We start from the raw sequence: 25,455 nt of genomic DNA, 5'->3' as shown, positions 1-25,455 counted from the left end.
TGTCGTAGCACAGGGAAGACACTAAAAACAAGTCGTCCAATCAAGAAGGTAGTCTAGGGGTGTTTTTTCTGTGCAAAAAAACCCAAACAAATGCCTCCCACGCTTAGTGGTTTTAGACATCTTGTTGTTCTGTGGCAAGGTTTGCCATCCGGCATGTGAATGTGCCGGCCTGTTCCCCTTTGGGCCTGAGGGCCTCGCTGGCCAGGGACCGCACACGGCCCTCCGTTCCTGGTCACTGGGGCGTCCCCTTAGGACAGCTCACACGTGTCCGCCGCTGGGAGGCGGAGAGGGTGAGAGCGAGACGGGGTCAGTCTTCTGTAACTTCCCTTAGCGGTGGGGTCGCAGAACTTGTGCCATGAGCTGTTCGGAAGTCGTCCCTGGGTGCAGCCCACACGTAAAGGGAAGGGGCGACCTGAAGGCCCGAGGGGCACAGAACCCCGTCTTGTTGGGAAGAGGCTCTGTAGACGGGGTGGTCAGGGAACACCACCCCCAGGAGGTAACGTGTGCGCTGGGTTCTCCGTCATGGGACGGAAGAGCAAGGAGGCTTGAGGGAGACTCTGCGATGGGGCAGGGCTCAGCGGAGGGACCGGGAGACCATCGTATCAGGGCGTATTGAGTTAAAAACAAAAAAAAAGTGTGAGGATAGGCTGGGAGGGTTGGCAGGGACCAGCCTTTGCTTGTAGTGATCTTGTGGTCACAGGGAGCTCACCGCCTTACAGAGCAGCCTGTCCTGTTGAGGGGTAAAGGTCGACATCAGGAGTTTTGCTCTCACGTTGGGCTGGGACTGGTCGTCTTTGCACTGGCGGCAGGTGCCTGGCCCTGGTCCTCTGTACTTGAGTCACAGACACGAACTTGGAGGGCCTCCCGTGTGCAGTGCAGAGGGCCGGGCATCACGGGATTTATACTGAGGTCAGCCTGACAGTGTCCCTGAGCTGGGGGAGCTTCCGGGGCTGGAGAGAAGGATCCAGGCACAAGGTGGAGGCCACAGGAGCCGCTCCGTAGGAGACGCGTGGGCTGCTGAGGTGTGAAGGCAGAGTGATCACGCCCCATGGACAGATGGGTAGAGGCTTCTGGATGAGAGAGCCCCGAAGGCGTCTGCCTTGTGGGCTGCCACACGGAGATCCTCCCTGTGCAGGATGCGAGCCGTGACCTCAGGAAAGCAGTGCACGGGCTGTTGACACAGACGGGGTGGGGCTGGACGTGGTTCGTGCCTGGGAGGGCCCGGGTCGGTGACCCAGAGTGTCAGGGAGATTTCTCCGACATGGGAACGGTCCAGAGATGATGTCACGTTCGGAAATTCACAGCTGCCTCTGTCGAAAAGGCTCCAGAACTTTCCTTTGGCTTCAGAACCAGCCTCTGTGAGTGCACGTGCCCTCTGGGAAGCCCGCATTCAGGAGCGGGTGGCCTCTTTTATTTTCTTCTTTGTTCCTCACTCTTGTGTGTGGTACACTTGTAATACCCCAGGCACTGTCCTTGGAGCTCTGTGTACACGGTTTGACCGTCGACACCCCCCAGTGATCAGGCATCAGCGCCCTCCTTCAGGGTGGAGCCCTAGGCCCAGAAGCTCCGTCAGCCTGCCACATCTCACACTGGGGGCCGTGGAGGTGGGTCCGCCCTGAGGCCCCCCTGCCTGCAACCCTGCCCCCTTTCTGCGCACCTCACACCTCCTTTCCCTCGTCAAAAGTCTTGGGTCAGAAAGCATCCCTGGTGTCCGTGCAAAACATCACCACAGAAGGTGCCAGAACCCGTGGAACAGGCATAGAGAGAGGCTTAGTTTTGATGTGGAAGAAGGTCCTGTAAGCAGATAGGAATGAGGGCAGCCATGATGGTTGCACCTGCTGGGCTGTTTCGGTGACCCTCCCCCACCCAATCCCTTTATTGGTGATTTCTGAGCCTCAACGGTGTCAGGCACCACGATTTGGCTCTGAGATACAGCAGTGAACAAAAGCACAGTCCCTGCCTGAACCGCACCACCTCTGGTCTAGCGCGAGGCCCCAGTGCACCAGAAGAGGTAAGGTTGCAGGCTCAGTGCTACGATCTGGCAAAGGAAGAGAGGGCCACCTTCCCATTGCCTTGGGTGATTCGGTGAGCTGAGCTACGTTGCCCGCAAGATCGGACCCAGGAGTCCCGGAGCCATCGACAGAACCCGTGTGAGCTGGGCCAGCCAGAGAGGAGAATCCTGTCCACGGCCTGAGGCTCATGGTTCCCACCCCACACGGGACTCTCCTCTTCCCCTGAGTGAGCTGTCTGGGTCTGTTAAGGCTGCTGAAATGATACCCCAGTGTGAGCAGCAGACCTTGGGTGCTGGAAAGTCCCCAGTCAGGGCTCCAGCGGGTCCATGTCTTGGTGAGGGCCCACCTCCTGCTTTGCAGACACCGTCTTCCTGTTTCCTCACACGGTGGAGAGAGACGGCAAGCTCTGCTGCTCCTTCTTGTAAGGACACCGCTATGGTCTGAACGTTTGTGTCCCCCCTGCACCAAAACCCAGTGCCCACGGGGGTGGTATTCGGAAGTGGGGCTTATGGGGGGTGGTTAGATCATAAGGATGAGTCTTCAGCAGTGAGGCTAGCGCCCCAATAAAAGATGCCCAAGAGCCCCCAGCCCCTTCCACCTGCGAGCACACACTGCGAGCAATGTCAGTCTGCTGCCCGGAGAAGTGCCGTCACCAAAGCCCAGCCCTGCTGTCACCCTGCTCTGGGGCCTGCAGCCTCTAGAACAGTTGAGGAATACATTTTGTTTTTTGTTTTTTGGAATTTACCCAAATACTGTTCTAGCAGCTTGAATGGTGGAAGACAGGCCTGAATTCCATTCATGGGATTCCATCCTCATGACCGGTCCCCTCCCAAAGGCCCACCTCATAACGACGTCACATGCTCGGTAAGCTTGGACATAGGACTCTCGGCCGGGGACACATTCAGTCTGCGTCACTAACTCGCATTGCAGCTGGCGGTGGTGGGTGCAGATCATTCTTTGTGGAAGGAACTGTGGGGGTGCCTCATATTCACCTTTCTTTTTTTCCCTTTAAAAAAAACTGTTAGTTTATGTTGAAAGAGAGAGAGAGAGTGTGTGCCAACAGGGGGAGGAGCAGAGAGAGAGGGAAAGAGAGAATCCCAAGCAGGTTTCACACTGCGAGTGCAGAGCCGGGTGCCAGGCTCCATCCCGTGAGCCCTGAGATCAATACCTGAGCCGAAAACAAGAGTCGGATGCTCAGCCAACTGAGCCACCCAGGTGCCCCTAGTATTTGCTTTTCTAACGCTTAAACATTTAACATTGCTCACATCTAAAAAATGCTCAGAAGTGATTTATATTCCTCTCTCTCCACGTGTTCCACACACTTATGGAACACTTGCTATGTGCCAGGCACTGTTTGGGGCCCTGGGGGTATGGCAGTGGACACTACCAGAATCCCTGCCCTCCTGTTGCCTACTTCTTGTGCGGATGAAGTGACCATGAAGATGCGTAATCGGCTGATAGGCAGGGTTGTACCGGAATCAGACCGAGGGTGGGGAGTGATGGGGGTAAGGGGAAATAGTTTGTACAGTGTGGACATTCAAGGTCATCCTGAGATAAGCCAGGAATAAAGGTCCACGGGTGGAAGAGACAATGAGCCAGGTGGTTAATTATCTGGGGGAAGAAAGTCCTATGCAAAGGCCCTTGTGTTTAAAGAACAGAAACGAGGCCCGTAAGGCCAGAAACGGTGTCGGGGGCCGTGGTAGGAGACAAGGGCAGAGATGGAAGGGCCTGGTTAGGTCAGGCCTCCTAGGCCCTTGTTGGGACATGCCTTTAGCTCTGAGTGATGTGGGAGCTGCTGGTGGATTTTGAGCAGTGACATTGCGGGTGCACTGGCCACTCTGTTGAAAGCAGGTGGACGGTGGGCAGGACAGAGGGCGGTGAGACCACCTAGGGACTCTTGCAGGAGTCCCGGTGAGACAGCGTGGTGGCTTGGACCAGCGTGCTGGTGGGGAGCGGTGAGAGGGAGGGCGGCCGGTTCTAGACTTGGTTTGGAAGGAGAGCTGTCTGAGTTTGCTCTGGGTTGCATATGGGCCACAAGAGAAGGAGGAGCCTAGGAGGATTCCAGAGTTTCTGGCCCACGCAAATGGAAGGCAGTGAATCGTCATCCGGTCTAACGGGGACATCTGCAAGGGGAGGAAAGTCAGGTTTGGTTCTCAGGCCATTTACTTTGAAGGAAATGGGCGAGCGGTGGGATATGGGCATCCGGGCTTCCCCCGAAGATTTACAGTGATTGGTCCTCAGTGTACAGATGGTGTTTAAAACCACACGCCTGGCCAGGGGCATCGAAAGAGGTTTTCAGAATCTCCATCTGTGAGGCAGAAAGCTTGCACACATCTGAGATGTTTGCACACGTGTGGAATGGAGAGGTTGATGTAATCTGTCCCATCTAGCTTCCTCGGTGATGAGGGGGGGAACGTGATCCCTCCTTCCCATGGGTGTTTGTTGTAAGGCAGCCTCTCACGTGCTTCTCCGGGCTTTATGCCCTTCTGCAGACTTGGAGGCCCACAAGTCCGGGACATCCAAGCTTGTGACCCTGGAAGGATTGTGTTAGGATAGGCTTGGTTCTGCTGCAGTAATGAGCACTCCCCAGTCTCAGGGGTTTAATGTAATAAAAGCGCACTTCTGTTGACACTGGGGTCCAGCACGAGCTGTCCAGGGCCAAGGGTGGGAGTGTTCTGCCCCATGAACTCACTCAGGAACCTGGGCCACCGGAGGCTCTCCTGTTGTGCAGCCACCCCGGGTGGAGACTGTGGCCTCCTCAGTGTGGCAGTGGCACAGAGCAGCAGCCCTTGGCTGAGACTCAGAAGGGACCCATGTGACTTCTCCCTGGAGCCCATTAGCCATAGTAGCCAGGCGCCCGTGCCCAGCTGAGCCCGGGGCGGGAAGGTGAGCACTGGTCTCCCTGCCACGACTCCACGGTCGGTCATTGCCACCTCGGGGCTAGAGCAGCCAAGGGCTCGGGCCTTCAGGCCGCCTGCAGACCAGTGCTTTCTGCCGGTAGCGAGAGAGATTTAGGCCTCACTCCCACCCTTCCACCTTGGTACTCCGTGTTGAACAGGTGACCTGCCTTTTGCTTCTACCAGATTCTGGGGAAGGGGGCATGGTTTCGCCTGGTCACCAGTGGCTCAAGCAGTAGAAGACCCGGACGAGTCACGTTTGAGGCCCTCTGTTGGGGTCAGTTGTGGAGAAGGACTGTGTTACTGTTGCATTTATCTTCACTAAATATGTCATGGGCTTAAGGGACCCAGAGAAAAAAGTTGCATCCCCTGTGGGCCTCTGCGGAAGGGGGAAAGGTAACTGGTGTTTGCTGAGCACCTGCTGCCAGCCGGCCATATTCTCGGTATTTCAAAGTGCACAGGATCTTGGTTACATCACGAGCACCCATTGGAGGGAAGAGGGTATGGTGTCCACAGTGAGATTTAGAAATGTTTAGAACTGTAAGGAAATAGTATCTCCTGTTCATGGGACACACCTGGCCGAGTGTGGCCGTGGAGTCAAACCCAGTCTGTCTGCCTTGAAACTCCATGTTGTTGGTTTGTTTGCTTTCTAAACCATTCTGTCTTGTCTTTCCATTGTGAGGACCGTGGCGCATAAAGAAATCTTACAGGTGCACACATTTTCGTGTGTGACCAGAGGCTGTGAGAATCTGAATCCTAATTGCCCCGTTGTTTATTGAGCCCTCGTTGTGTCTGGACCCTTTGAATCCTAATAGCAACCCTATGACTTTACATGATTCTGTTGCCACCATCTTATAGATACAGAAGCTGAGACCCAGAGTGGCTGAATGATTTGTCCAAGGTCACCCAGCAAGTCACTGGCAGATAAGGGTTTGAACCCTGGTCTTCCAGGTCCAAGTTCATCGTCCAGACCACTACCCTACACTGCCTGCTGAAACTTGAGCACGCCCTTCCTTCTGTACAGGTGTTCATGGCCCCAGCTCACCCATGGGTGGTGACTTGGTTTCTCCACGCAGGGAGAAACTGGGCGGTCATTACCTGAAGGGGGCCTCTCTCAGCTTGAGGCGAGTGCCATGTGGTATGAGAAGGGGACTCTCCAGGGAGAAAGACTTTTTTCTGAAGCTCATAAAATTTAATGTTTTTCATTTACTGTCTTTGTTTTGAAACTTGGGCATAATACACAGGGCCATGTTTGAAATACTCAGGAGGTCTCTGTAGTCCTTCTGAAGGAACATGATTAAGAATGCAGGCTGGACTCCCCTTATTTCTCGAAGACATTGGAATATGACAAAGAGCCATATAATTTCAGAATTTACATCTTTATATGAAATTCTGTGCTTTCCAGCACCCTGCACAATAAATGTTAAAGCAACACTCCAGGGTGAAATATTTTTTGAAGAAACCTCTGGAATGGGGAGCGAGTGTTAGATCCGTGGTATTGTAGTACTTCCTGGGTCTGGCGGCTGGTTCTGCGGAGCAAGCAGCAGCTGTCCTGTGCTGAGGCCCTACTGTGTGCTGGCCTGGGTGCCCTGAAGGCTGTTCCCTGTGACAGATCCCCACCTCACAGCTGAGCAGGCAGAGCTCAGAACAGGGGCTTGGGGATGGGGGCCTGGGTCTCATCTTGTTCCACGTGCCTCCTGTCCTGCAAGCTTCCATGTGATGTAACTTGCAGACCCCTCACCAGGCCCCCAGGGGCGTCTCCTCCATGTTCCTGCCGCACCACAGGCCACACGGTGTGGGGACTGTCAGAGGCTGAATCCTGTGGAGACCGGGGGTCCCTGAGGGTCACCGCTGGTGCGGGGCACCCAGGACAGTGCGTGTGGCTGAATGAGCAAATGAAGAAGTAATTCTAGAACTGTGCGGGGAGGGGCATCTGGCCTCAGGAATAATAGCTCTATAAAATAACAACCCCAGAGCCGCAAGAGATTGTACCCGCGGTAGCTGGGAGCATGGGCTCCGGGTTTGGATTCCACGTTCTCTGAGGATCCGTCTTGACTAGGACTTAACCTCTGTCAGCCTCGGTTTCCTCGTCTCTTCCCTGGAGACGGAGCTAGAACACAGAAACCACCAGGGCAGGGCTTTCTCTCTCGTGTTGGCTGCTGTCCACAGTACTGAAAACAGGGCCTCGTGGGCGGTAGACGGTCCGGAGAAACTCGCGGAAGGGATGAGTGTGCGCATTTTCAGGCGTTTCCAAAGAAGGGAATATGCTGTGGCCGGGCCTCACAGGTTGCCTGCGTGTGAGCTAATGAATGAGTGGGTGATGCTAAGAACCAGGTCTGGCCCAGAGTACGTGCCGAGGACCTATTGGCTCATAGTGAGGAAGGAACACCCCGCCCCACCCCACGCCCCCTTCGTCTTCCTCCTCCACTGCCTGTCGTGCCTGGCCTGCAGGCTGGACAAGGCGTTCTGTGCTCGGAGGTGGATGAGGCCACCGTGGAGCTGCCTTCCAACTGTGGGGTCCTTGGGAATCCGTAGTCGGCCTCTGTGAGCTGGCCTGTAACAGCGGTAGTTTTGAAAGGGGAGGCCAGCAAAGCTGTTCAACGTAATTCTGGATCCATTTCCCCAGGGTTATGTACTTGTAATGGGTTATAACTGCACCCGTTGTGTGATGCCAGGTGAACTGCATTATCTCCTGTGTTACCAGAAAGGAGACTTTGTCCTCTTCGCTACTGCTGACCCTCCCCTAATCCCGCAAAAATAAGCCCTGGGAGTTTCTGGGTCACTTGACAGTGATCCCAAGTCAGATGTATGGAGACAGAGATCTGCGCTCCATGCAGACACTGTGAATTGCGTGGGAGACAGCGTTGTCTGCTGGGTACATGAAGACTGGCCACACCATTGCTGCACCTCCTTCTGTGGGAGTTTCGTGTAACAAAGAGTGTGTGGATCCGGGTGTTAGCTATTGCAGTAACTGCTTTGTGCTTATGGGGAAGCGTTCTATCCCCTTTGGACCTCATTTTCCTCCCCTGTGAAATGGGAGCAACAGTGGCAGCTGGCAGAATGTCTCAGGCCACTGTGTACAGTTGTACAGGTTGTATACTGCGCAAGGGCATGTGCTCGGGGACCAGTAGGAGCTATATGTAGCCCATACCATGCTCACCGAGCTTAGGCTTCATGAGACTGCAGCTACTCAGAATGCACACCTTTTTCTTACCTCTGCAAAAGATCCTTTATCTGTGCCCCTGCAGATGCTTCATCTGTATTAAGTGTTAGGAAAACAGTAGCCGCTTTTGCTACTGTTGATGAATCATTTATGGAGACAGTGGATGAATGGATCAGAAGAGTGGGGGAAGGAGATCAACAGAGATTTGAGTCAAGGTTTGAAGAGTAGATAGGATTGTTGGAGGGGGAGCATGTAGTCTCATTTGGTCAGTGGCCATCTTTCCCTTGAGATGCTTTCTCCCCTCCCCTTCCTGTGTCTCTGCTCCTTATATTGGCTGTATGCTATGCCAAGGAAATTAATGGGATGCCGTTGAAAGTTACTATGAAATTTGGGGTTCTGGAGAAATTTCAATGCAGAGAAAATAATATAACATATCTCCCCTTGCCCGTTGCCTGCCCACCCGGCACCTTCTCTTTGGCCAGTCCTGCTGCCTGCCGACCCTCCTTGGCCACCCCCCTCCATAGGATTTTGAGGTAAATTGCAGGCATCTTGTTATCGTATTTGTCCACCTCATCGACAGGTGTCAGGCAGAGAGGAGTGTGGTCTGGTTTGGGTTTTACGGGGACTATTTGAGCATCAGCTCGCGCGCAGGGCGGAGAACAAGTCGGGCAGCAGGGGCTGCCATGTTTGTCCAGGTGGGATATGAGGGTGCTTCTGACCAAGGCTTGGGGGACTGGCTGGAAGAGAGGAAACGCATCCGGAGGGGGTTCAAGCTGTAGATCGTGCGGGCCCTTTGGCACTGGCTGCTTTTGGTAGCACCTGGTTAATAGCAGGCAGCGGCTAACAGTATGGAGTACTTAGTGCACGCCAAGCTCCAGGCTGATCCCTCCTCATGTGTTAAGTCCTTTAAATGTCACAGAAGCCCTGTGACATTTACACTGTTATCAACCTCATCTTATGGATGAGAAACTGAGGCCCAGAGAGGGAAAAGCGACTTGCCTGAAGCCTCTGCCAGGAAGGGGGAAAGGTCTCCTGGTTCTGGGCGCACGCCCTGAACACCCTGCCGGCCAGCCTCTGTGCTGATGCTCCAGCAGGACGGGGGACGGATGGCGGCACCTGTTTCAAAGCTTCGCGGCCGCATGATGCGTCTGTGCTGTTCCTGGGTGAGCGCATCTTTCATGGTTTTGTCGGGCTTTGCTCTTCCTCCTCATTTGTCTCAAGCAACCGCCGCGAAGGTGTGGGCTGCTCTCTTATTACCGTGGTTTCTCAATATTCTGCCTTTGCTCTGGAAGGGCCATGAGCAAAGGCAGGGAAGAAAAGGTGTTATCTGGGCTGTGCGCAGCTGCTGCTCCGTGTGACCTTTCTCCGCGGCTTGCCTCTGTGTGTTCTCGGAAAAGGTCGTGCGTCAAGAGAAGTGAGGACCCACGTGTTAGGGACTGGGACCCAGCAGCTCCGTGGCGGACCTGTCACAGCTACCTGAACATGTGTTTCTCAGCGACATCCCGGTATTAATTGAGCTGTTGTTAGTTCTGGGTGTTTCTTCCCCTCCCCCCCCCCCCCCCCCCATGAAATCGTAATCCCAGCCAGATGTTTCCAAGTATTACTTCTCACAAGCTTGGAGCTGCGGGCACAACGGGGCTCGCTACAGAGGAGGTGAAGGCAAGCTCTTTCAAACTGAACTAACCACTAGGGTTTCCTCCCCAGTCACTACTTATCTCAGTGACTTTGCAGACAGAGCCCACACGGTCCTATCTCGGTGGCACCTGGAGGTGGGTCTGCCTCACAGGCTTCGGCCGAGGGTGTCACGTGACAGCTTCATGACGTGCTGTCGAGGAGGCCCAGTGTCAAGGTAGCAGAGCTGCTGCCTCACCGAGAAGGGAGGGCGTGGACGGCTCCTGGGCTCAGCCCCCCTTCCCACCAGCAGGAGCAAAGCGAAAGGAGCAAAGGAAGGAGGAAGCTGGACAGACTGGGAAGATAGGAGACCCAGGACTGTGAGCTCTGGACTCACGCACCCCTTCTTGCAGACAATCGCTTGCCCTTTCTGAACCTTGGCTTCCTCGTCTGTAAAATGGGCACAGAGCTACACTTCCCAGGCGGGTTGTATATGCTAATGTATGAAGCCCCCGCAACGCTGCCTGACCCCAGAAAGTACTTGTTGTGATCGCTTAGGGCTCGTTCCCTGGGGCCAGCACTGGGCAGCGGCCGAACTCTCTTTCTCTGTTCCCCATGACAAACCTGTACAGTAAGGGACAGTGTCCTCAATTGACAAAGAACATAGCAAGAATCAGAGATGTGAAATTATTTACTCGCGGTCACACAGCAGTGAGTAGACAGAGCCTGGGTTTGACCTCCACGCCCCTTATTTTTCTGTACTCCATCCCGATTTTGAACCTCCCGCAGTAATATCTGACAGCCCCTCAGAGTGTCTTCATGTGACGTCACTTGGAAACTAGTTTCCAAAACGTCTTCACAGGAGCCAATAAACACTTTGCAGAAGGCTTGCCCTGGAGCTGGGGTGCTCCCGGAATCTTCTCTGAGTTTCTCCCTTGGACCCTGAGTTCCCCAGGAGGGTCTGCCTTAGCAGGGGTTCTGACTCCCTCTGGGTGCTCTTTCCCTTACTGCCAGGGTCTCTCGGGGTGGGTGTCTGTAAAATGGTCCAAGGCCGGGCGTCTGGAGGCTCCGAGGGCAGTGGGAGGAGGTCTTCATGCTGGTGACAGCGTGCCCTGTAGAGCCGATGGTGCCTTTTCCTGGAGGGTGTGTGTCTGGTGGTGCTTGTTCTTCAAGGGGGGTGTGTGCGTGTGTGACGGCACCTTGTCCCGTGGGGGCTGTGAGTGTGCCGGTGCTCTCGTCCTGGGTCCGGGTCCATCACTCCTGGCGGCCCCGTGCTGCGGAGACTGCGCTAGCATCCTGGTGATGGTGGAGGGAGAGGCAGGGGGGAGAGTCCAAAGGGAGGACTCAGAACTTTGAATCTTGGTTCTGACGCAGCCGGCTTGCCGTGTGGTCATGGGCAAGGTGTTGATTATCCTGTCTGTGCCTCAGGTTCCTTAGCTGTGAAACTCCAAGTGACAGCATCACCTCCCAGGGAGCCATGGCATCGATGAGGTGCTTCCTAAAGCATTGCTAGAGCAGCTGTTGTGCCGAGGAATTGCCCTGTGAGCCTGACGCTCCTTCCCCACGGTCGCTGTCCAAAATGCCCCCTCATTTCTCACCTTGGGAGTCTCATGGCCCCGGCGGAGGAGGAGGAGGAGACTGGGTCTAGAGTCGTGGCCCTGGTAGGAATAAGCCCTGTGCCCTTACAGGGGGCTCTCAGCCTTTCTCAGCCCGGGCTTCCTCTGTCCCCACACGGTCACAGTATTGCTCTTGCTGGCTAATTTATCCATCGCCTGAAGGGCCATGTGATGGAAAGACTGTGGGCTGTGGAGCCGTGATGACTGAGTTCGTCTCAGCTGTCACTCGTGAACTCTGTGACCTGAGACAGTTTGTTCCTTAGTTCCTGAGCCCCACCTTCCTCCCCTGGAGAATGGGCATGATCAGGCAACTGTAGGAAAAGTTCAACACACGGGGGTCAAAGAAAGTGATGGCAGCTATACTCTCCCCAGAACTTCTGAGACCTGTGTCCTGGGCTGGGTCTGCATACTCATTATTTTAGTTAACTTTCCTAAATGTGTTTAGTTTTCAAGCCCAGACTGACACTGTACAAGAAAACAACACAGAGGCACCTGAGTGGATCAGTCCGTTGACCGTGTGACTCTTGATTTCCATCCGGGTCACGATCCCAGGATCGTGGGATTGGGCTGCACATCAGGCTCCGAGGTGGGCAGGGAGCATACTTGAAATTCTCCCTCTTTCCCTCTTGCTGCAAAATAAAATTGAAAAAGAAAACGCATATCCATCTGATAGACTGACAATTGATAGTGTTGGTTCTGTCTCTGTTTTTTTAAAGTTTACTTATTTTGAGAGAGGCCGTGCGAGCAGGGGAAGGGCAGAGAGACAGAGAGTGAGAATCCCAAGCAGGTTCCTCGCAGTCAGCACCCGGAGCCTGATGCAGGGCTCAAACTCACAGAACTGTGAGATCGTGACCTCGGCTGAAATCAAGAGTCAGATGCTTAACCAGCTGAGCCACTCAGGTGCCCCAGTTCGTTCTTTCTTTCTTTCTTTCTTTCTTTCTTTCTTTCTTTCTTTCTTTCTTTCTTTCTTTCCTTTCCTTTCCTTTCCTTTCCTTTCCTTTCCTTTCCTTTCCTTTCCTTTCCTTTCCTTTCCTTTCCTTTCCTTTTCTTTCTTTCTTTCTTTCTTTCTTTCTTTCTTTCTTTCTTTCTTTCTTTCTTTCTTTCTTTCTTTTCTTTCTTTCTTTCTTTCTTTCTCTTTCTTTCTTTTTAAAGAATTCAAATCTCATCTAAAAACGATCATAGTTGGGCTTCATTTTTCATCATTAACTCATCATTGTTTCTGATAATTATTAATGCAAGGCACAACTGGGGTTTTTTCTTGAACTTCCCATTCTTTGCAGACTGACACCTATGTAAACCCCCCCCCGCCCCCCCCCCAAAAAAAAACCCCCAGAAAATCTATGGAATTCCTGGATTGCATTGCAATATGAAATTGTGTCAAATATTTTTAGCTCTTTACTGTGAACTTCTGTTCTTACCTAGTCCCACTCTGGTAGCCCATGGTCTGCCTTCCACATCTGGGCCCTGGTTCACGGGCCCCTCTGGGTAGCACCGGCTGCAGGCTCACTGCGCCGTTTCCGAGCGTTCCGCCCGCCACACTGCGCGTGCCAGTTGCTGTCGTTAGCGCCCGGGGGTAGTTATTCTCTGGCTCGTGGCCTGGTTCACCCCCGGGAGGATTTGGAAGTGGACAGCCGGCAAGTGGAGACGCTTCCGAGACACCGCTGTTTTGCAAATAGGAGCTGAAAAGCTAGGTTTTCTGCAAGTCAGGACGAGCCCAACTGCAGCTGATACCCTGTGTGTGACTTTGAAGGCAGCTCCCAGAACTGAGTGATCATCATGGCCGGTGGGGCCTTCAGAAAGTACTTGGTTGGATCTCCTACTCCCAGTGAGTCAAAATTTCTGAGGGTGAGGCCCCCAAATCTGTCTTTCTCTCTTTTTTAATGTTTTTTATTTTATTTTATTTTTGAGAGAGAGAGAGACAGAGAGAGACAGAATGCAAATGGGGGGAGGGTCAGAGAGAGGGAGACACAGAATCCGAAGCAGGCTCCAGGCTCTGAGCTGTCAGCACAGAGCCCGACACGGGGCTCGAACTCACGAGCTGTGACATCATGACCTGAGCCGAAGTCGGCCACCCAGCCAACTGAGCCACCCAGGCGCCCTCTCAAAATCTGTATTTTTCAAACACCCTCCAAGTGGCTAATGATCAGCTTGGTTCGGGAGCCTCTGGCCGGCACTGCCCTGCTTCCCTCTACCCCGTGGGGCAGGCTCCTCTCCTTCACCCTCGAGGGGCACAGCTTTCTTCCATAGCTCCAGGTGGAGCGCAGAGAGCGCAGATGGGGGCCTTCCGGCCTGCCACTTCCCGCCTCTGACTCTGACACTTAGTCCCCTAGCCCCGCCTCTCTGAGCCCAAGGCTCATCTTTAGGAAGGCACGCCCAGCCTCCAGGAGGCATGTGGGCGGAGGGAGGATCCTGTGAACGGAAGGATATAACGCCTGGAAGAGGTGTGGCATACAGTTGGTGCTCAAAAGCCAATGCAGACAGGTGGGCGCTGGCCAGGGCTTGGTCCTCACTGAGCAGGTGCAGTGTCCTCATCCCAGAGAGAGGTTCTCGAACCCTGTCTGCAGCCTGTGTACATGGGACCAAAGAAGAGCTTGTGCGTTTGATGAAACTTAGGATACTGAGACCTCTCAGTGAATGTTTTTGGATCCTTGGGGGTGTGTGACCCGAACAGCCTCAGTTGCTGTTAAAATTTCGGGGGTGTCTTGGTGTCGTTCATCAGGGAGGTGTCTAATCAGGTAGCTGAGGGAGGGAGAAACATGATTTGCTTTGAATGTGGTTAGATAGATCATTCTGATATCAAAGGAAATGCCAGAGGCATTTTTAAAAAAAAATTATAATTCTTTCATGATTTGGCAGGTAATTATGATAATTCCTGGGATTTTCACAGACTTAAAGGCTTTTTCACAGCCGCTTTGTTTTTGGAAATCATCTTCTCTGATGCTCCAGCTGGAATGGATTGCTCAGTCCCCTGACGTTCCAAAGGCATCGTCTTCCAAAGCCCGACTCAAATGTCACCTTCCTGATGGCACTTTCCCGCATCCCTTAGGCCAGGGATACCAAGCAGGGGTCTCCCACAGACCCAGATGCTGATCGGTTGGTAATGCCTGCCTGAGTGTTTTCTTGAGGAAGGAGTGCAGCAAGCAGCTAGTGATGTCTGCCAGGGGCTGGAGGTGGGAGATAGGAGGTGAGCCTGGTGAAGTGTACCAAGCCATGTGGTTGAGCATTTAGGTGGGTTCCAGCTGTTTGGAGTTTAACTGGTGCTTTGGGCACAGGGGCAAGTAGAGAGGCACCAGATAACTCCCAAACAGAGATTTGCCAGGTCACAGGTGAGTGATGTAAAAGTTGGATAGATGTTGCCAGATCGCCGGTGACTTAACGCTTCTTGAATCTTTCTACCTACCATCGTTGTTCTCTCTGGGGGAGGCCTTCCCTGACACCCTGTCCTCTTCCCCAGTCTTTCTCTCTCCCTGAGCTCTAAGTTTGTTTGACCTGGAGGGTGTGAACCCCATGACATACCTGCCTCCCCCCACCACACGTGGAACAGGGCCTGACACGTGGTTAGCAATTCTGTTGGTGACATTGCCTCAGTGAGGGACAAGGAGTCTGTCTCCACAGCTGAGCTCCTTGGTAGAGCACGTGTGGCCCCTTGTATCCAGCTTCAGCAGGCATCCTTTTCCTTTATTTCCCTTCCATGCCATCACCCATCCTGGAAGGCCGGCTCTCCCTCACTGAGCACTCACCATGCCCAGACACAGTGCACCCGCTCAAGGCAGCAGCTCTGTGGTCCCATGCAGTGGGTATGGTTTTGAACCCTCATTTCATAGGTGAATGGCTTTAGGCTCCTCGTCGTTAAGTGATGTGCCCTAGACCTCACTGTAAGTGATCAAGCACAGGCCTATCTTGCACCGGAATCTGAGCCTTTAACTGCCTTGTCTCAGCTGCCCACGCCACCCCAGCAACTTTGGGGCCTTTGCAACTGAAGTTTCCTCTGCTGAATGTGCCTTTCTCCTCCCTGTCTACAGGGCGTCCTCCTAGAGCTCAGTGCATTTATGGGATGTAGATCTGTGGGTCTGAGTGACTTTAGATGCCAAAGGTGGGGGGCAAGCGATGGGGGTTTAGAGAGAGGCCGGCACCAGATCTCAAAGGTGTTTGGGTTTTATTTGTCTTTAGGGCAGCAAGAAGCATTGAAGGTTTTAAGCAGCAGGTGACAGCATCAGATGTTGCTTTGGGAAGATCACTGGGTCTGCTTGGTAGAGGAGGGTCTTAAAGGGTAGCTACTTAATGTCCTTCCCTCCCCATTCCCTGCGAGTTTCTGTGGCTGCTGAAAATCAGGAATGGTCAGGTGGGACCTGTAAGCACCCTTGGAGCCTAATAAAAACTCCAGCAGGCAGTGCTTGAGCTTCCTGCTTTCGTTTTTTATGATCTCTGCTTGGTCTGGAGGCTCTGGGAGACTTGAATCCATTTTTAGTTATACTGGACTTGGAAGGAGGTACTCACGGAACAGCATGCTCGGCATGGTTTGTGGAAGACGAAAGCTGTGTGTCTCAGTGCCTGTATGTAGGGATCTCTCGTACAGAAATTCAGAGTTTCAGAGCCTGGCTGAATAACAGGGAACCTTGTAGTTCTCACAGCTGCTCGAAATGAGCGCATCAAATTTTGTCTCCTCTCTTCCCCTGGATCTCCACCCCTTCCCCCTGCCTCCTTCCCTAGTGAAATGAAAGCTTCGTCTGACACAGTCAACTCACTCTTCTGGCTGCAGAAGAGAACAGCTCGTGATAAATACCCTTTGAAGCTGGGATGTGTCGATGTTTTATGCATTTATGGAAAATTTGTTTCAACACTCTGGCTGCCCCTGCAAAACAAAGCAAAACAAAAACAAAGCAAAAGCCCTGCTTTGCTTTGGAAATGACAGTGGCATTTATTTAAAGCTCTATTTTGTGGGGGCACGTTGGCAGGTATTTAGCAGTGATACGGGTAGTTGTGTCACAGTTTCCTGTTTACTGTGTGGTAAACGGATTCTTAGGCCCGAGGAGGCTCATGGGGGATTTACGTGATTTCTGTGTGGAGGATCCACACACGCATTATTAGTGATACCGTGTGTGTTTGTGAAAGGCCACAAGAAGACCATCCTAAGCTTTTTTTTTTTTTTTTAATGCAAAAGGGATAAGACAACGGGGAAATATTAATTTTGGGTCTATATACAAGGACCCTGGTTAGGGGCTTCCTGACTTACTCTCCTGTTGTTAATTGCATGGGACTTGCAGTGTCTTTCCGGCCCTTCTCACCGTGCATGCCGCACTGGTTTGAAAGAGGTGGGCACCTGAGAGACAGGGGCCACCATGGACAGGGTGGGGGTTCACACAGCAAGTCGAAGGAAGCCTCAGAATTTGATCGGGAGCTCGGTATGTTTCATGTTGATTGTACCACGGCTGCCTTTAGTTTCAGGCCAAGAATTTTAATTCTTTTAAAGAGCCCAAGTGATTATACCCGCTGGTAAATGGAACAGTGTTCATTATCAGGAAAGTAAAAAGTAAAGAAAAGTAGAAATAATGGAAAGAAAATCTGTCCCTTGACTAATGGTAATATCTTGTGTATTTCCTTTTATGCCTTTTACCTTTTATATAATGACATATCAAAAAAAAAATAGAAAAAAAAAGGGGGGCCCTCCTTTACTCCTCCTGAGGCATCAGGACTTAGGTTAATGATCCTTTGTTTTCCCACAAAAGCGTCCTTAGATCCCTTCTTTATTCTGATGGTATGTTTTATATTTCATATATAATACTTATTACAAATGGTCTGGTAATATTTTTGTCTTGGCTAGTGTTTATACTAAGTACCTGGCTGCAGTCTGTGGTATGTAGGAGGGGGTCATCTCTTGGGAAAAGCAGGGACACAGGGTTAGGTGAGGGTCTCCTGACATCTCCATTCTCGAGGGATTCTCTTTTGTGGTTGTTGTTTATTTATTTTTGAGAGAGAGAGAGAGAGAGAGAGAGAGTGCAAGTGGTGCTGGGGACAGAGAGGGAGGGAGGGAGGGAGAGAGAGAGAGAGAGAGAGAGAATCCCAAACAGTCTCCACACCGCCAGTGCAGACCCCAGTGTAGGGTGAACCCAAACCGTGATATCATGAGCCCAAGTTGGACACTTAACTGACTGAGCCACCTGGGTGCCCTGGAGAGGGGTTCTCCTTAAGATACTTGCGAGATTCTTCTTTGAACGTTCCTGAAGAGCATGGCAAGAGGACGTCTCACATTTCTCTAAAAAGTTTAAATAAATTATAGTTGAATTTGATTTTAAGCCCGGTCAAGATTGCTCATGTAATCAGGGAAATTACTTTATGTTTTGGCCTTACAGGAACACATCTTTGTAAACAAATAGCTAGAAAGGTCTCTTGTTGATTCTGTACATCAATCATAGCCTACCTTATGGCAACCTCTGTTTCTGTTTCTTTGGGGTGAGCTGGGGGCATTGAATAAACGTGCAAAAATTCAAGGGCTCACCGTGGGCCACCATCAAGTGGGCTGCACATGGGGCACGGTGGAAGTGGTAGAATCGTGGCAGGTAGCCCAGTGGTCGAGAGCCAGGGTCCCGGAGTCGGTCCTTCATTAGCGGTATGACCTTGAGCTCGCTTCTTCCACTCTGTGACAGCCTTTCCCTTCTGTAAGGCAGAGATGACAACGCCTGCCTTATAGAGCCCGCGTAGCGAAGATGTTGGCAGCACGTGGAAAGGATTTCCTGGCGTTGACCAAGCAGTGACTGAGGGGTAGCTGTGCCATTGCAGTTCTGTCCGTCATCATTACTGTTCCCATCGCTTTGAGCTCTGGTTCTGTTTTCTCGGGTTTCAGAACCAAGTTCCTGAGGAACAGAAGTGGTCGGTCAGTCCAGCTGTACCATCAGCAGTGTGATTTTTGGCAGGCCCAACTCAGATGAGCAAGAAAGCCTTCACTAGAAAAGTGTCCATGAAGGAGAAAACCTTAGGCCCCAAATAACCCGATAACAGCACTGTCCTGACCGTGAACGGCCGACTGTAGATTCTGTAGTGTTAAAATGAACCAAGTGCAAGACGTGTTCACCTTACAGGTGGACTTGCACGACTCACAGGTGAGTGGCGTTCTGTCTCCAGCCCAAACGACCTCCCGGTGCCTTGCTGACAAGTGACAGGCCCCGGGAAGGTGGGACAGGTGACCTGGGTGAGGGGAGTCTGACCTCTGAGCCTCACCGTTCGGTGCTTGTGTGTTCCAGGTGGCGGAGATGCACGGCGAGCTGATTGAGTTCAACGAGCGCCTGCACAGGGCCCTGGTGGCCAAGGAAGCCCTCGTGTCCCAGATGAGGCAGGAGCTCATCGACCTGCGCGGGCCGGTGAGTGCTCCCCCCCGGGAAGGCCCCAGCCCTGCCCTCCTGCCTGCTGTGTCGGTCTGTCTGCCCAGCCGCCGTGGCCCCCAACCCTGCTCCTCAGCTTGTTCGTTGTTGACTGTGTCAAGGGTGTAGAAGAAGAGTACAGAGACGGCCAGAGTGAGCTTCCGTGTACCCGCCGTCCAGCTGTTACATGTGCATTAACCTTCACTACGCTTGGTTTTCTTTGGGTGGAAGGGGGTAGAATAAACACGATGATACCAGTTCCATTTGAAGCCCCCCTTTGTAACGTTTCATGCCCCGGCACCCCATAATCCATATTCTGAAATGGGCGTGTAGCCTTCTCCTTCCTGTTTTTATACTGGCTACACACATACGTTTCAATTAGCAGTAAGCAGTCTTGGTTCTGTTTAACTTTCACCTACATGATGTTACTGTGTAAATCCCGTGGCCCCTTGTTTTTGCTGGTTTTTAACTCAGTTTTGTGGTTCGAGGACTGTCTCACAAAGATCTAGTACAGGATCTTTAAACTGTGGCTCTCTCGATACTTGGGGCCACTTACGGTAGTCCCCCCATAGCCGTGGTTCCGCTTCCCGTGGTCTGGAAGCACACCACTCTCCTTCTGGTGAGTTGTGAGAAGGTCAGCAGTGGCCTCATGCTACATCACGATGCCTGCATCACTCATCCCCCTTGATCCCGTCACTTAGGCCTTGGATCATCGCACATCATCACAAGAAGAAGGGGGAGTACAGGACAGTAAGATTTTGAGAGAGGGGCCTCATTCACATCTTTTATTACAGTATATTGCTAAAATTATTCAGGTATTTTCTGTTGCTAACCCCTTACTGTGCCTGATTTATAAATTAAACTTTGTCATAGGTATTCATGTGTAGTAAAAAGCACAGTATGTGTATGCTTCAGTGCTGTCCATGGCTTCAGACGCCCACTTAGGATCTTGGAATGTATCCCCCGCAGATACATAAGGGGGGGCGATGGTAGTTACTTGTTGTGGGCTGTCCTATGCATCCTGGGTGTTTAGCAGCACCCCTGATTTCTACCCACTGGAGGCCAGCAGCACTCCAGGCTGTTACAGTGACCAAGAAGGCCTGCAGACATTGCCCGACGTTTCCTGAGGGGCAGGGGCCAAACCACCCTGGTTAGGAAGTCCTGGTCTAGTTCATTCACTTTCTTGACTCTAGTTCTCTATTGAACAACGTATTCCACTATTTTTTTTTTCACAACATTTTTTAGTGTTTATTTTTGAGGGAGAGAGAGAGAGAGCGCAAGTGGAGAAGGAGCAGAGAGAGAGGGAGACACAGAATCCGAAGCAGGCTCCAGGCTCCGAGCCATCAGCACAGAGCCCGACGTGGGGCTCGAACTCACCGACCGTGAGATCATGACTGAGCTGAAGTCAGCCGCTTAACCAGCTGAGCCACCCAGGTGCCCCAGTACCACAGTATTTGTAATCCCGTCGTGTTTGATTGGACATTTGGGTTGTTTGCATTTACTCAGCTGTCACAAACCCAGTTGCTGAGAGTGTTCCATCCTCCTGTGCACGTTTATGATAGCTTCTTCATCTCGGAGCTTTTATCATGTTAAATGTCAGATGCCCGTAGGTAGGCAGGTAAGTTTAAAGCATGTCCTGAATCCCTGTGAAGTAGAACTGTCCTCAGTCGAGGTCAGTTTGTTTGAAGTTCCGCACCTGCTTCTCCCTTCTGTATTAATTTGAATCAAATACTGGCTGTGACTTCATCTGTACACAGCTCCGTGTAGGTCTTAGAAATAGGAAACCATGAATATATTACCATCGTCCCCTGTCTGTGACCATTAGTTCCTTTATACCATCAAATATCAGTGTTCATACTTCTTACTGTTCCGTACCTTTTTATAGCTTTTTAAAAATTAGGATCCACATGAGGTCCACGTGTTGTAATTGGTAATGTCCTTTATGTTTCTCTTCTTTTTTTTTTTTTTTTTTTTTTTTTTAAATTTTTTCAACGTTTTTTATTTATTTTTGGGACAGAGAGAGACAGAGCATGAACGGGGAAGGGGCAGAGAGAGAGGGAGACACAGAATCGGAAACAGGCTCCAGGCTCCGAGCCATCAGCCCAGAGCCTGACGCGGGGCTCGAACTCAGGGACCGCGAGATCGTGACCTGGCTGAAGTCGGACGCTTAACCGACTGCGCCACCCAGGCGCCCCCGTTTCTCTTCTTCTTAAAACCCTTGTTTAAATTTTTTTAAAAAAATTTTTTTTTCAACGTTTTTTATTTATTTTTGGGACAGAGAGAGACAGAGCATGAACGGGGGAGGGGCAGAGAGAGAGGGAGACACAGAATCGGAAACAGGCTCCAGGCTCCGAGCCATCAGCCCAGAGCCTGACGCGGGGCTCGAACTCAGGGACCGCGAGATCGTGACCTGGCTGAAGTCGGACGCTTAACCGACTGCGCCACCCAGGCGCCCCTTAAAACCCTTGTTTGAATTTAGTAAAATATGACATAAAATTTACCATGTTAGCCAGTTTGACGTGTGCAGTTGTGTGGCTTTAGGTTCACTCATGTTGTTGTGCAGCCCACACCACCGTCTGTCTCCTGACCGTGTTCATCTTCCCCAGCTGAACCTCTGCCCCACTCTACCCTGACGCCCCATTCCTCCCTCCTGCAGCCCCTGCCAACCAGTGTTGTGCTCCCTTTGTCTCTGGATTGAACCACTCGCTTATGTTTCTGTTCGTCTATGGAGTCCTCCAACTCTCTTTTCCTTAACACGTGTCTGCTGAAGACCGGGTCGTGTCACCACCTGAGACTCGCAGATCGCACCTCTACAGTGTTACTCCGCACGCCCCTCTGTTGCCTCTATTTTCTTAACTTGGCGCTTGGGTCTGGGCGCTTGGATGTTGGTTTAATTTTCCCGCTAACGTTCCTGTCGCTGGAGTGGTGTTTTCTATCAGGAGATGGATAGCTTCTGCTTGTCTCCCTTTACTATCTTAGTGGCCATTTATTAGCACTTCCTGCCTCCACTACACAAATGTTTCCTTGAGATCCGTGTTGTTGTTGTTGTTTATCACCTGTTGATTATCCCTCTGTCAGTGTGTAGGAGTTCCTGCCAACACTTGAACGTCTCTACGAATGCTTCTGGGTGTGAGGTGGTTTCCCTGGGATTTTTCTGATCACGAGCGGGGTGGGCCTTCTTGACATTTGCTTCCTGGTTATTTTGGCTTCCCCTTCTGTGACTTGTAGTCTTTGTCCACTTTCTACTGGGTTGTGTGTGTGTTTTCTTGCTGATTTCTAACAGTACTTCACATATCTTTTCAGTTACGCATGTTGTGAATATTCCCTACCAGCCTCGGGCTTACTCACGAACTTTTAATAAAATGGCAATTGCAAACCTATGGGAAAGGGAGAATCATTTAATGAAACCCTGTCACTCATCTCTCCCAGTAATCAGCTCGGGGTCATTCTTGATTCATTCCTACTCAATTCAATCCCTTCCGAGCTCAAATTATTTGGATGCATGTCCAAGTCATGATACTATTTCAGACATAAGTATTTAAGTATTTATCACTAAAAGATATTTACAGTACGATTATCGTACCTGAAAAATCAGTGATAATTCCTTAGTGTCTTCAGATGTCCAGTCAGTGGTTAATTTTCTCCAGTTATCTGAAAAAAATGTTTTTGATTTATCTGCTGTAATCCGGGTCTTAATGCAGTGCATACGTTGCAATTGGGTGATAGGTCTCTGAAGCCTCTTAATTTGTATATTCCCTTCCACAGTCCTCCCCTCACCACCCTTTGTGGCCACTATTGACAAACTTGGCCCTTTGAACTCTAAGTTTTCCTGTTTAGGATTTTGTTGATTGCGACCCTGTGGTGATCCTTACCGTGTTCCTTTGTCCTTTGCCTTTCCTTTGAATTGGTCATTAACTGTAGAGTCTTGATGAGTTTCAGGTTTGATTTTTTTTTTTCTTTTGGACATCTTGCTTTCACAGGTGGCGGTTTGTCCTTCCAATCAGGGTGCACGTAGGCATCGATGTGGGAAGGCACCACTGGAGGTACCTTCACACCAGACCCTCTTTGTTTCTCTGATGCCAGCGTGTGAATGTTGCCTCCTGTGCTTAAAGCCCTGTGGTGCATCCCTGATAGACTTTGTTTCCCTTGATCCTCACAAGCCCAAGATTTGTACGAGATCTCTGTGGAGCTCTTTCATTAGGGAGAGGCACATTTTCCTAAGACGGAAACACATTTCGTAAGTACCTATTGTGCACTAAGAACCCTTTGCGGCAGTTGATATCATCTTTGTTTTATAGGTTGACCGAGGCTCAGAGAGGTCCCCGAATCTCTGAGTGAGTATGTTGTGGAGCTGGATTCAAACTTGGATTTAATCACAAAGTCTGTTTTCTTTCTTGCGCTCCACCAACTCTGGGCAATTGGGGGAACAAGTAAGGGGGCTTCCCTTGTGTTACCCATCAGCCTTCCAAGCAAGATCCCAAGGTCCCTCTGCGTGTCCTTCCCAGCCGTGCCCCATGTTAAAGACCTCGGCAATGTGCCTTCACATTTTACTGCATCTGTGACCCCGTAGCTGAGAAAGGACAGTGGAGTTGTAGTAACGGAGAACTCCCGGCGTTGACTTGTGTTTCAGAGTGTGGGCGGAACTGGTGTGGGGTGCAGGCAAGTGTCTCCCATATCCCTGCCCAGTGCAAGGGGTCCTGGCATGTTCCATGGCCCACCTTACTGGAGGGGGCTTGATAGCAGGTGCAGACCCAGGAGGGCTCCCATTCCTTAGTGTAGGTCAGATCCTATAGGAGTTGTCATGTGTCCTTTATGCTGAAAGAAAGATAGGTGGCTCTTGTCGCCGCGGATGCATTTTCAGAGTGCACCTTCGGTGCATTATTCTCTGTGTGAATGACAAATACTACTAACCAGTTGTTATAAATAAGCAACTCTGATTTTAATAGGTGACATTTATTGAGTAATTGATGTATACCTCAAATTTAAATACCTCTAAAGTATTAGCCCTTCATTTTTTTTTTTTTTAATTTTTTTTTTCAACATTTTTTATTTATTTTTGGGACAGAGAGAGACAGAGCATGAACGGGGGAGGGGCAGAGAGAGAGGGAGACACAGAATCGGAAACAGGCTCCAGGCTCCGAGCCATCAGCCCAGAGCCTGACGCGGGGCTCGAACTCAGGGACCGCGAGATCGTGACCTGGCTGAAGTCGGACGCTTAACCGACTGCGCCACCCAGGCGCCCCTATTAGCCCTTCATTTAATCCTCACCGACCTCAGTGGTGATTACCATTATGACACCATTTTACAGAAGTAGCACCTGAGGCTCAGACATGAAGTAATTCAGCCAAGCCCCCACAGCAAGAAGCAGGGGCTCTGTCTGCCTTGCAAGACTGGATTTTGCTTTAAACAATTGAAATTTGCAGACTTTTGGACTCTTGACCAATCTCGTTACACCCATGCTAAAAAGTCAAGCAGTGTAAGAGCATTTAGTGAAAAGTGAATCTTCCTCCTGTCGCTGGCCCCCTCGTTTTTCTGCCTGGAGTCACTAACAATGACCAGTGTTGGGTTTGTCTTTTCAGAGATGAGGGATGCCTGGGGGCATCACACACACAATCCTCCATGCTTTAGTAACTAGCTGCCGACTCCGTATAGGACTCCCCTCAGCCCCGTTTAACAAGGGGGATCTTTTTATTTTACATGTAGCTCTACCTCATTCTTCTATTGAAGAGAACTATGTCATGTTCCCTTAAACTGGCGATACCATAATTTATTTAACCAGGCCCCTGTTGATGGATATTGAGTTGTTTCTCGTTTTTACTTCCATGACAATGTTAGCATAACATTCTTGTGAATGCTACTTTTGGATTAGAAGATTGTCGGGCAGTCTGTGGGGCTCAGCTCAGCCAGGTGATCCCCAGAAACCTTGCCTTGGAAGATTTCCAAGGCACTGAGGAAGACCACCCCCTTCTTCCATCCTCCCTGACCTCATTGCAGGAAACCCTTCTGGGGGGGCCAGCATCCATCACCAGCTCACGATGTATCAAGTTCTGACAGTGTGTCAGGCACACATTGGGTCTTCGTGTTCATTCTCACTTAATTTTGGAGAGAAGCCTGTGAATCAAGTTGGGGTGTCACCCTCTTTTATAAATCTGGCAGCGGGAGTACAGAAGGGTTTAGGTCCCACCTGCCACCTCGTTACGGTGCCCCACAGTGGTGGGCCTCCAGCCTGTCGGTCGTCTTCAGCTCCATGGCCCTTGCTTCCTCGTTCTATGTACCCTTTGCTCCTGCTGTTCCCTCTGCCTGGAATAATGCTCTGTGCTCAGGCCTCAAACCGTCAATATCAACTCCTCACTTCCTCAGGAAACCATGCTGATGCCCGCGACAAGGTCACATTTTCCCTGTAGAGTATGATGCTTACAAGCCTCTCTCCCTTCTTCTCTTAATGTAATTCTTCGTGGATCTGTCACTGATTGTTATCTGTCTTCCCTGCTCCGGGAGAGCAAATTCTATGTCTCCTGCTTGCTTGGGGCCCAGTGATTCATGCAGTAGGTGCTGAGTTCATGTGGGTTGGCTCAGATGAATGAATGAAAGTCCCAAGTAGGAAGTGCTGGAGTCCAGACTTCCCTGGAACCTTTGACGTGTAAGCCCACCTTCTCTCTGCCCTGCCATGTTTTTGTCTCCTGTCTGAATGTCCTTCAGGGCAGTGGCATCCATTCACACAGGTAGCTCTGACTGTCATGGGATCCTTTCCTGGGGGCAGGTGGTGCTGGACACAGGGAGGAGAGAGAAGAGAGGTCATTT

At 51.3% G+C, this 25,455-nt stretch overlaps 1 protein-coding gene across 3 annotated transcripts in view; it reads left to right on the top strand.

Annotated features, from left to right (window-relative positions):
* The window catches only part of SNX29 (sorting nexin 29), a 495,833-nt gene that overhangs the window by 301,149 nt on the left and 169,229 nt on the right, over positions 1 to 25,455 (top strand). For all 3 annotated transcript variants that reach the window (XM_058711881.1, XM_058711878.1, XM_058711879.1), the window contains exon 16: positions 18,538 to 18,654. In XM_058711881.1, coding sequence (XP_058567864.1) covers positions 18,538 to 18,654 — 117 coding nt within the window. The remainder of the gene's footprint in view (positions 1 to 18,537; positions 18,655 to 25,455) is intronic.

Source organism: Neofelis nebulosa, chromosome 18 (genome assembly GCF_028018385.1).
Source record: "Neofelis nebulosa isolate mNeoNeb1 chromosome 18, mNeoNeb1.pri, whole genome shotgun sequence".
NCBI classification, from domain to species: Eukaryota; Metazoa; Chordata; class Mammalia; order Carnivora; family Felidae; genus Neofelis; species Neofelis nebulosa.
Note: the sequence above shows the minus strand (reverse complement) of the source record. Positions and strands in the feature narration are given on the sequence as shown.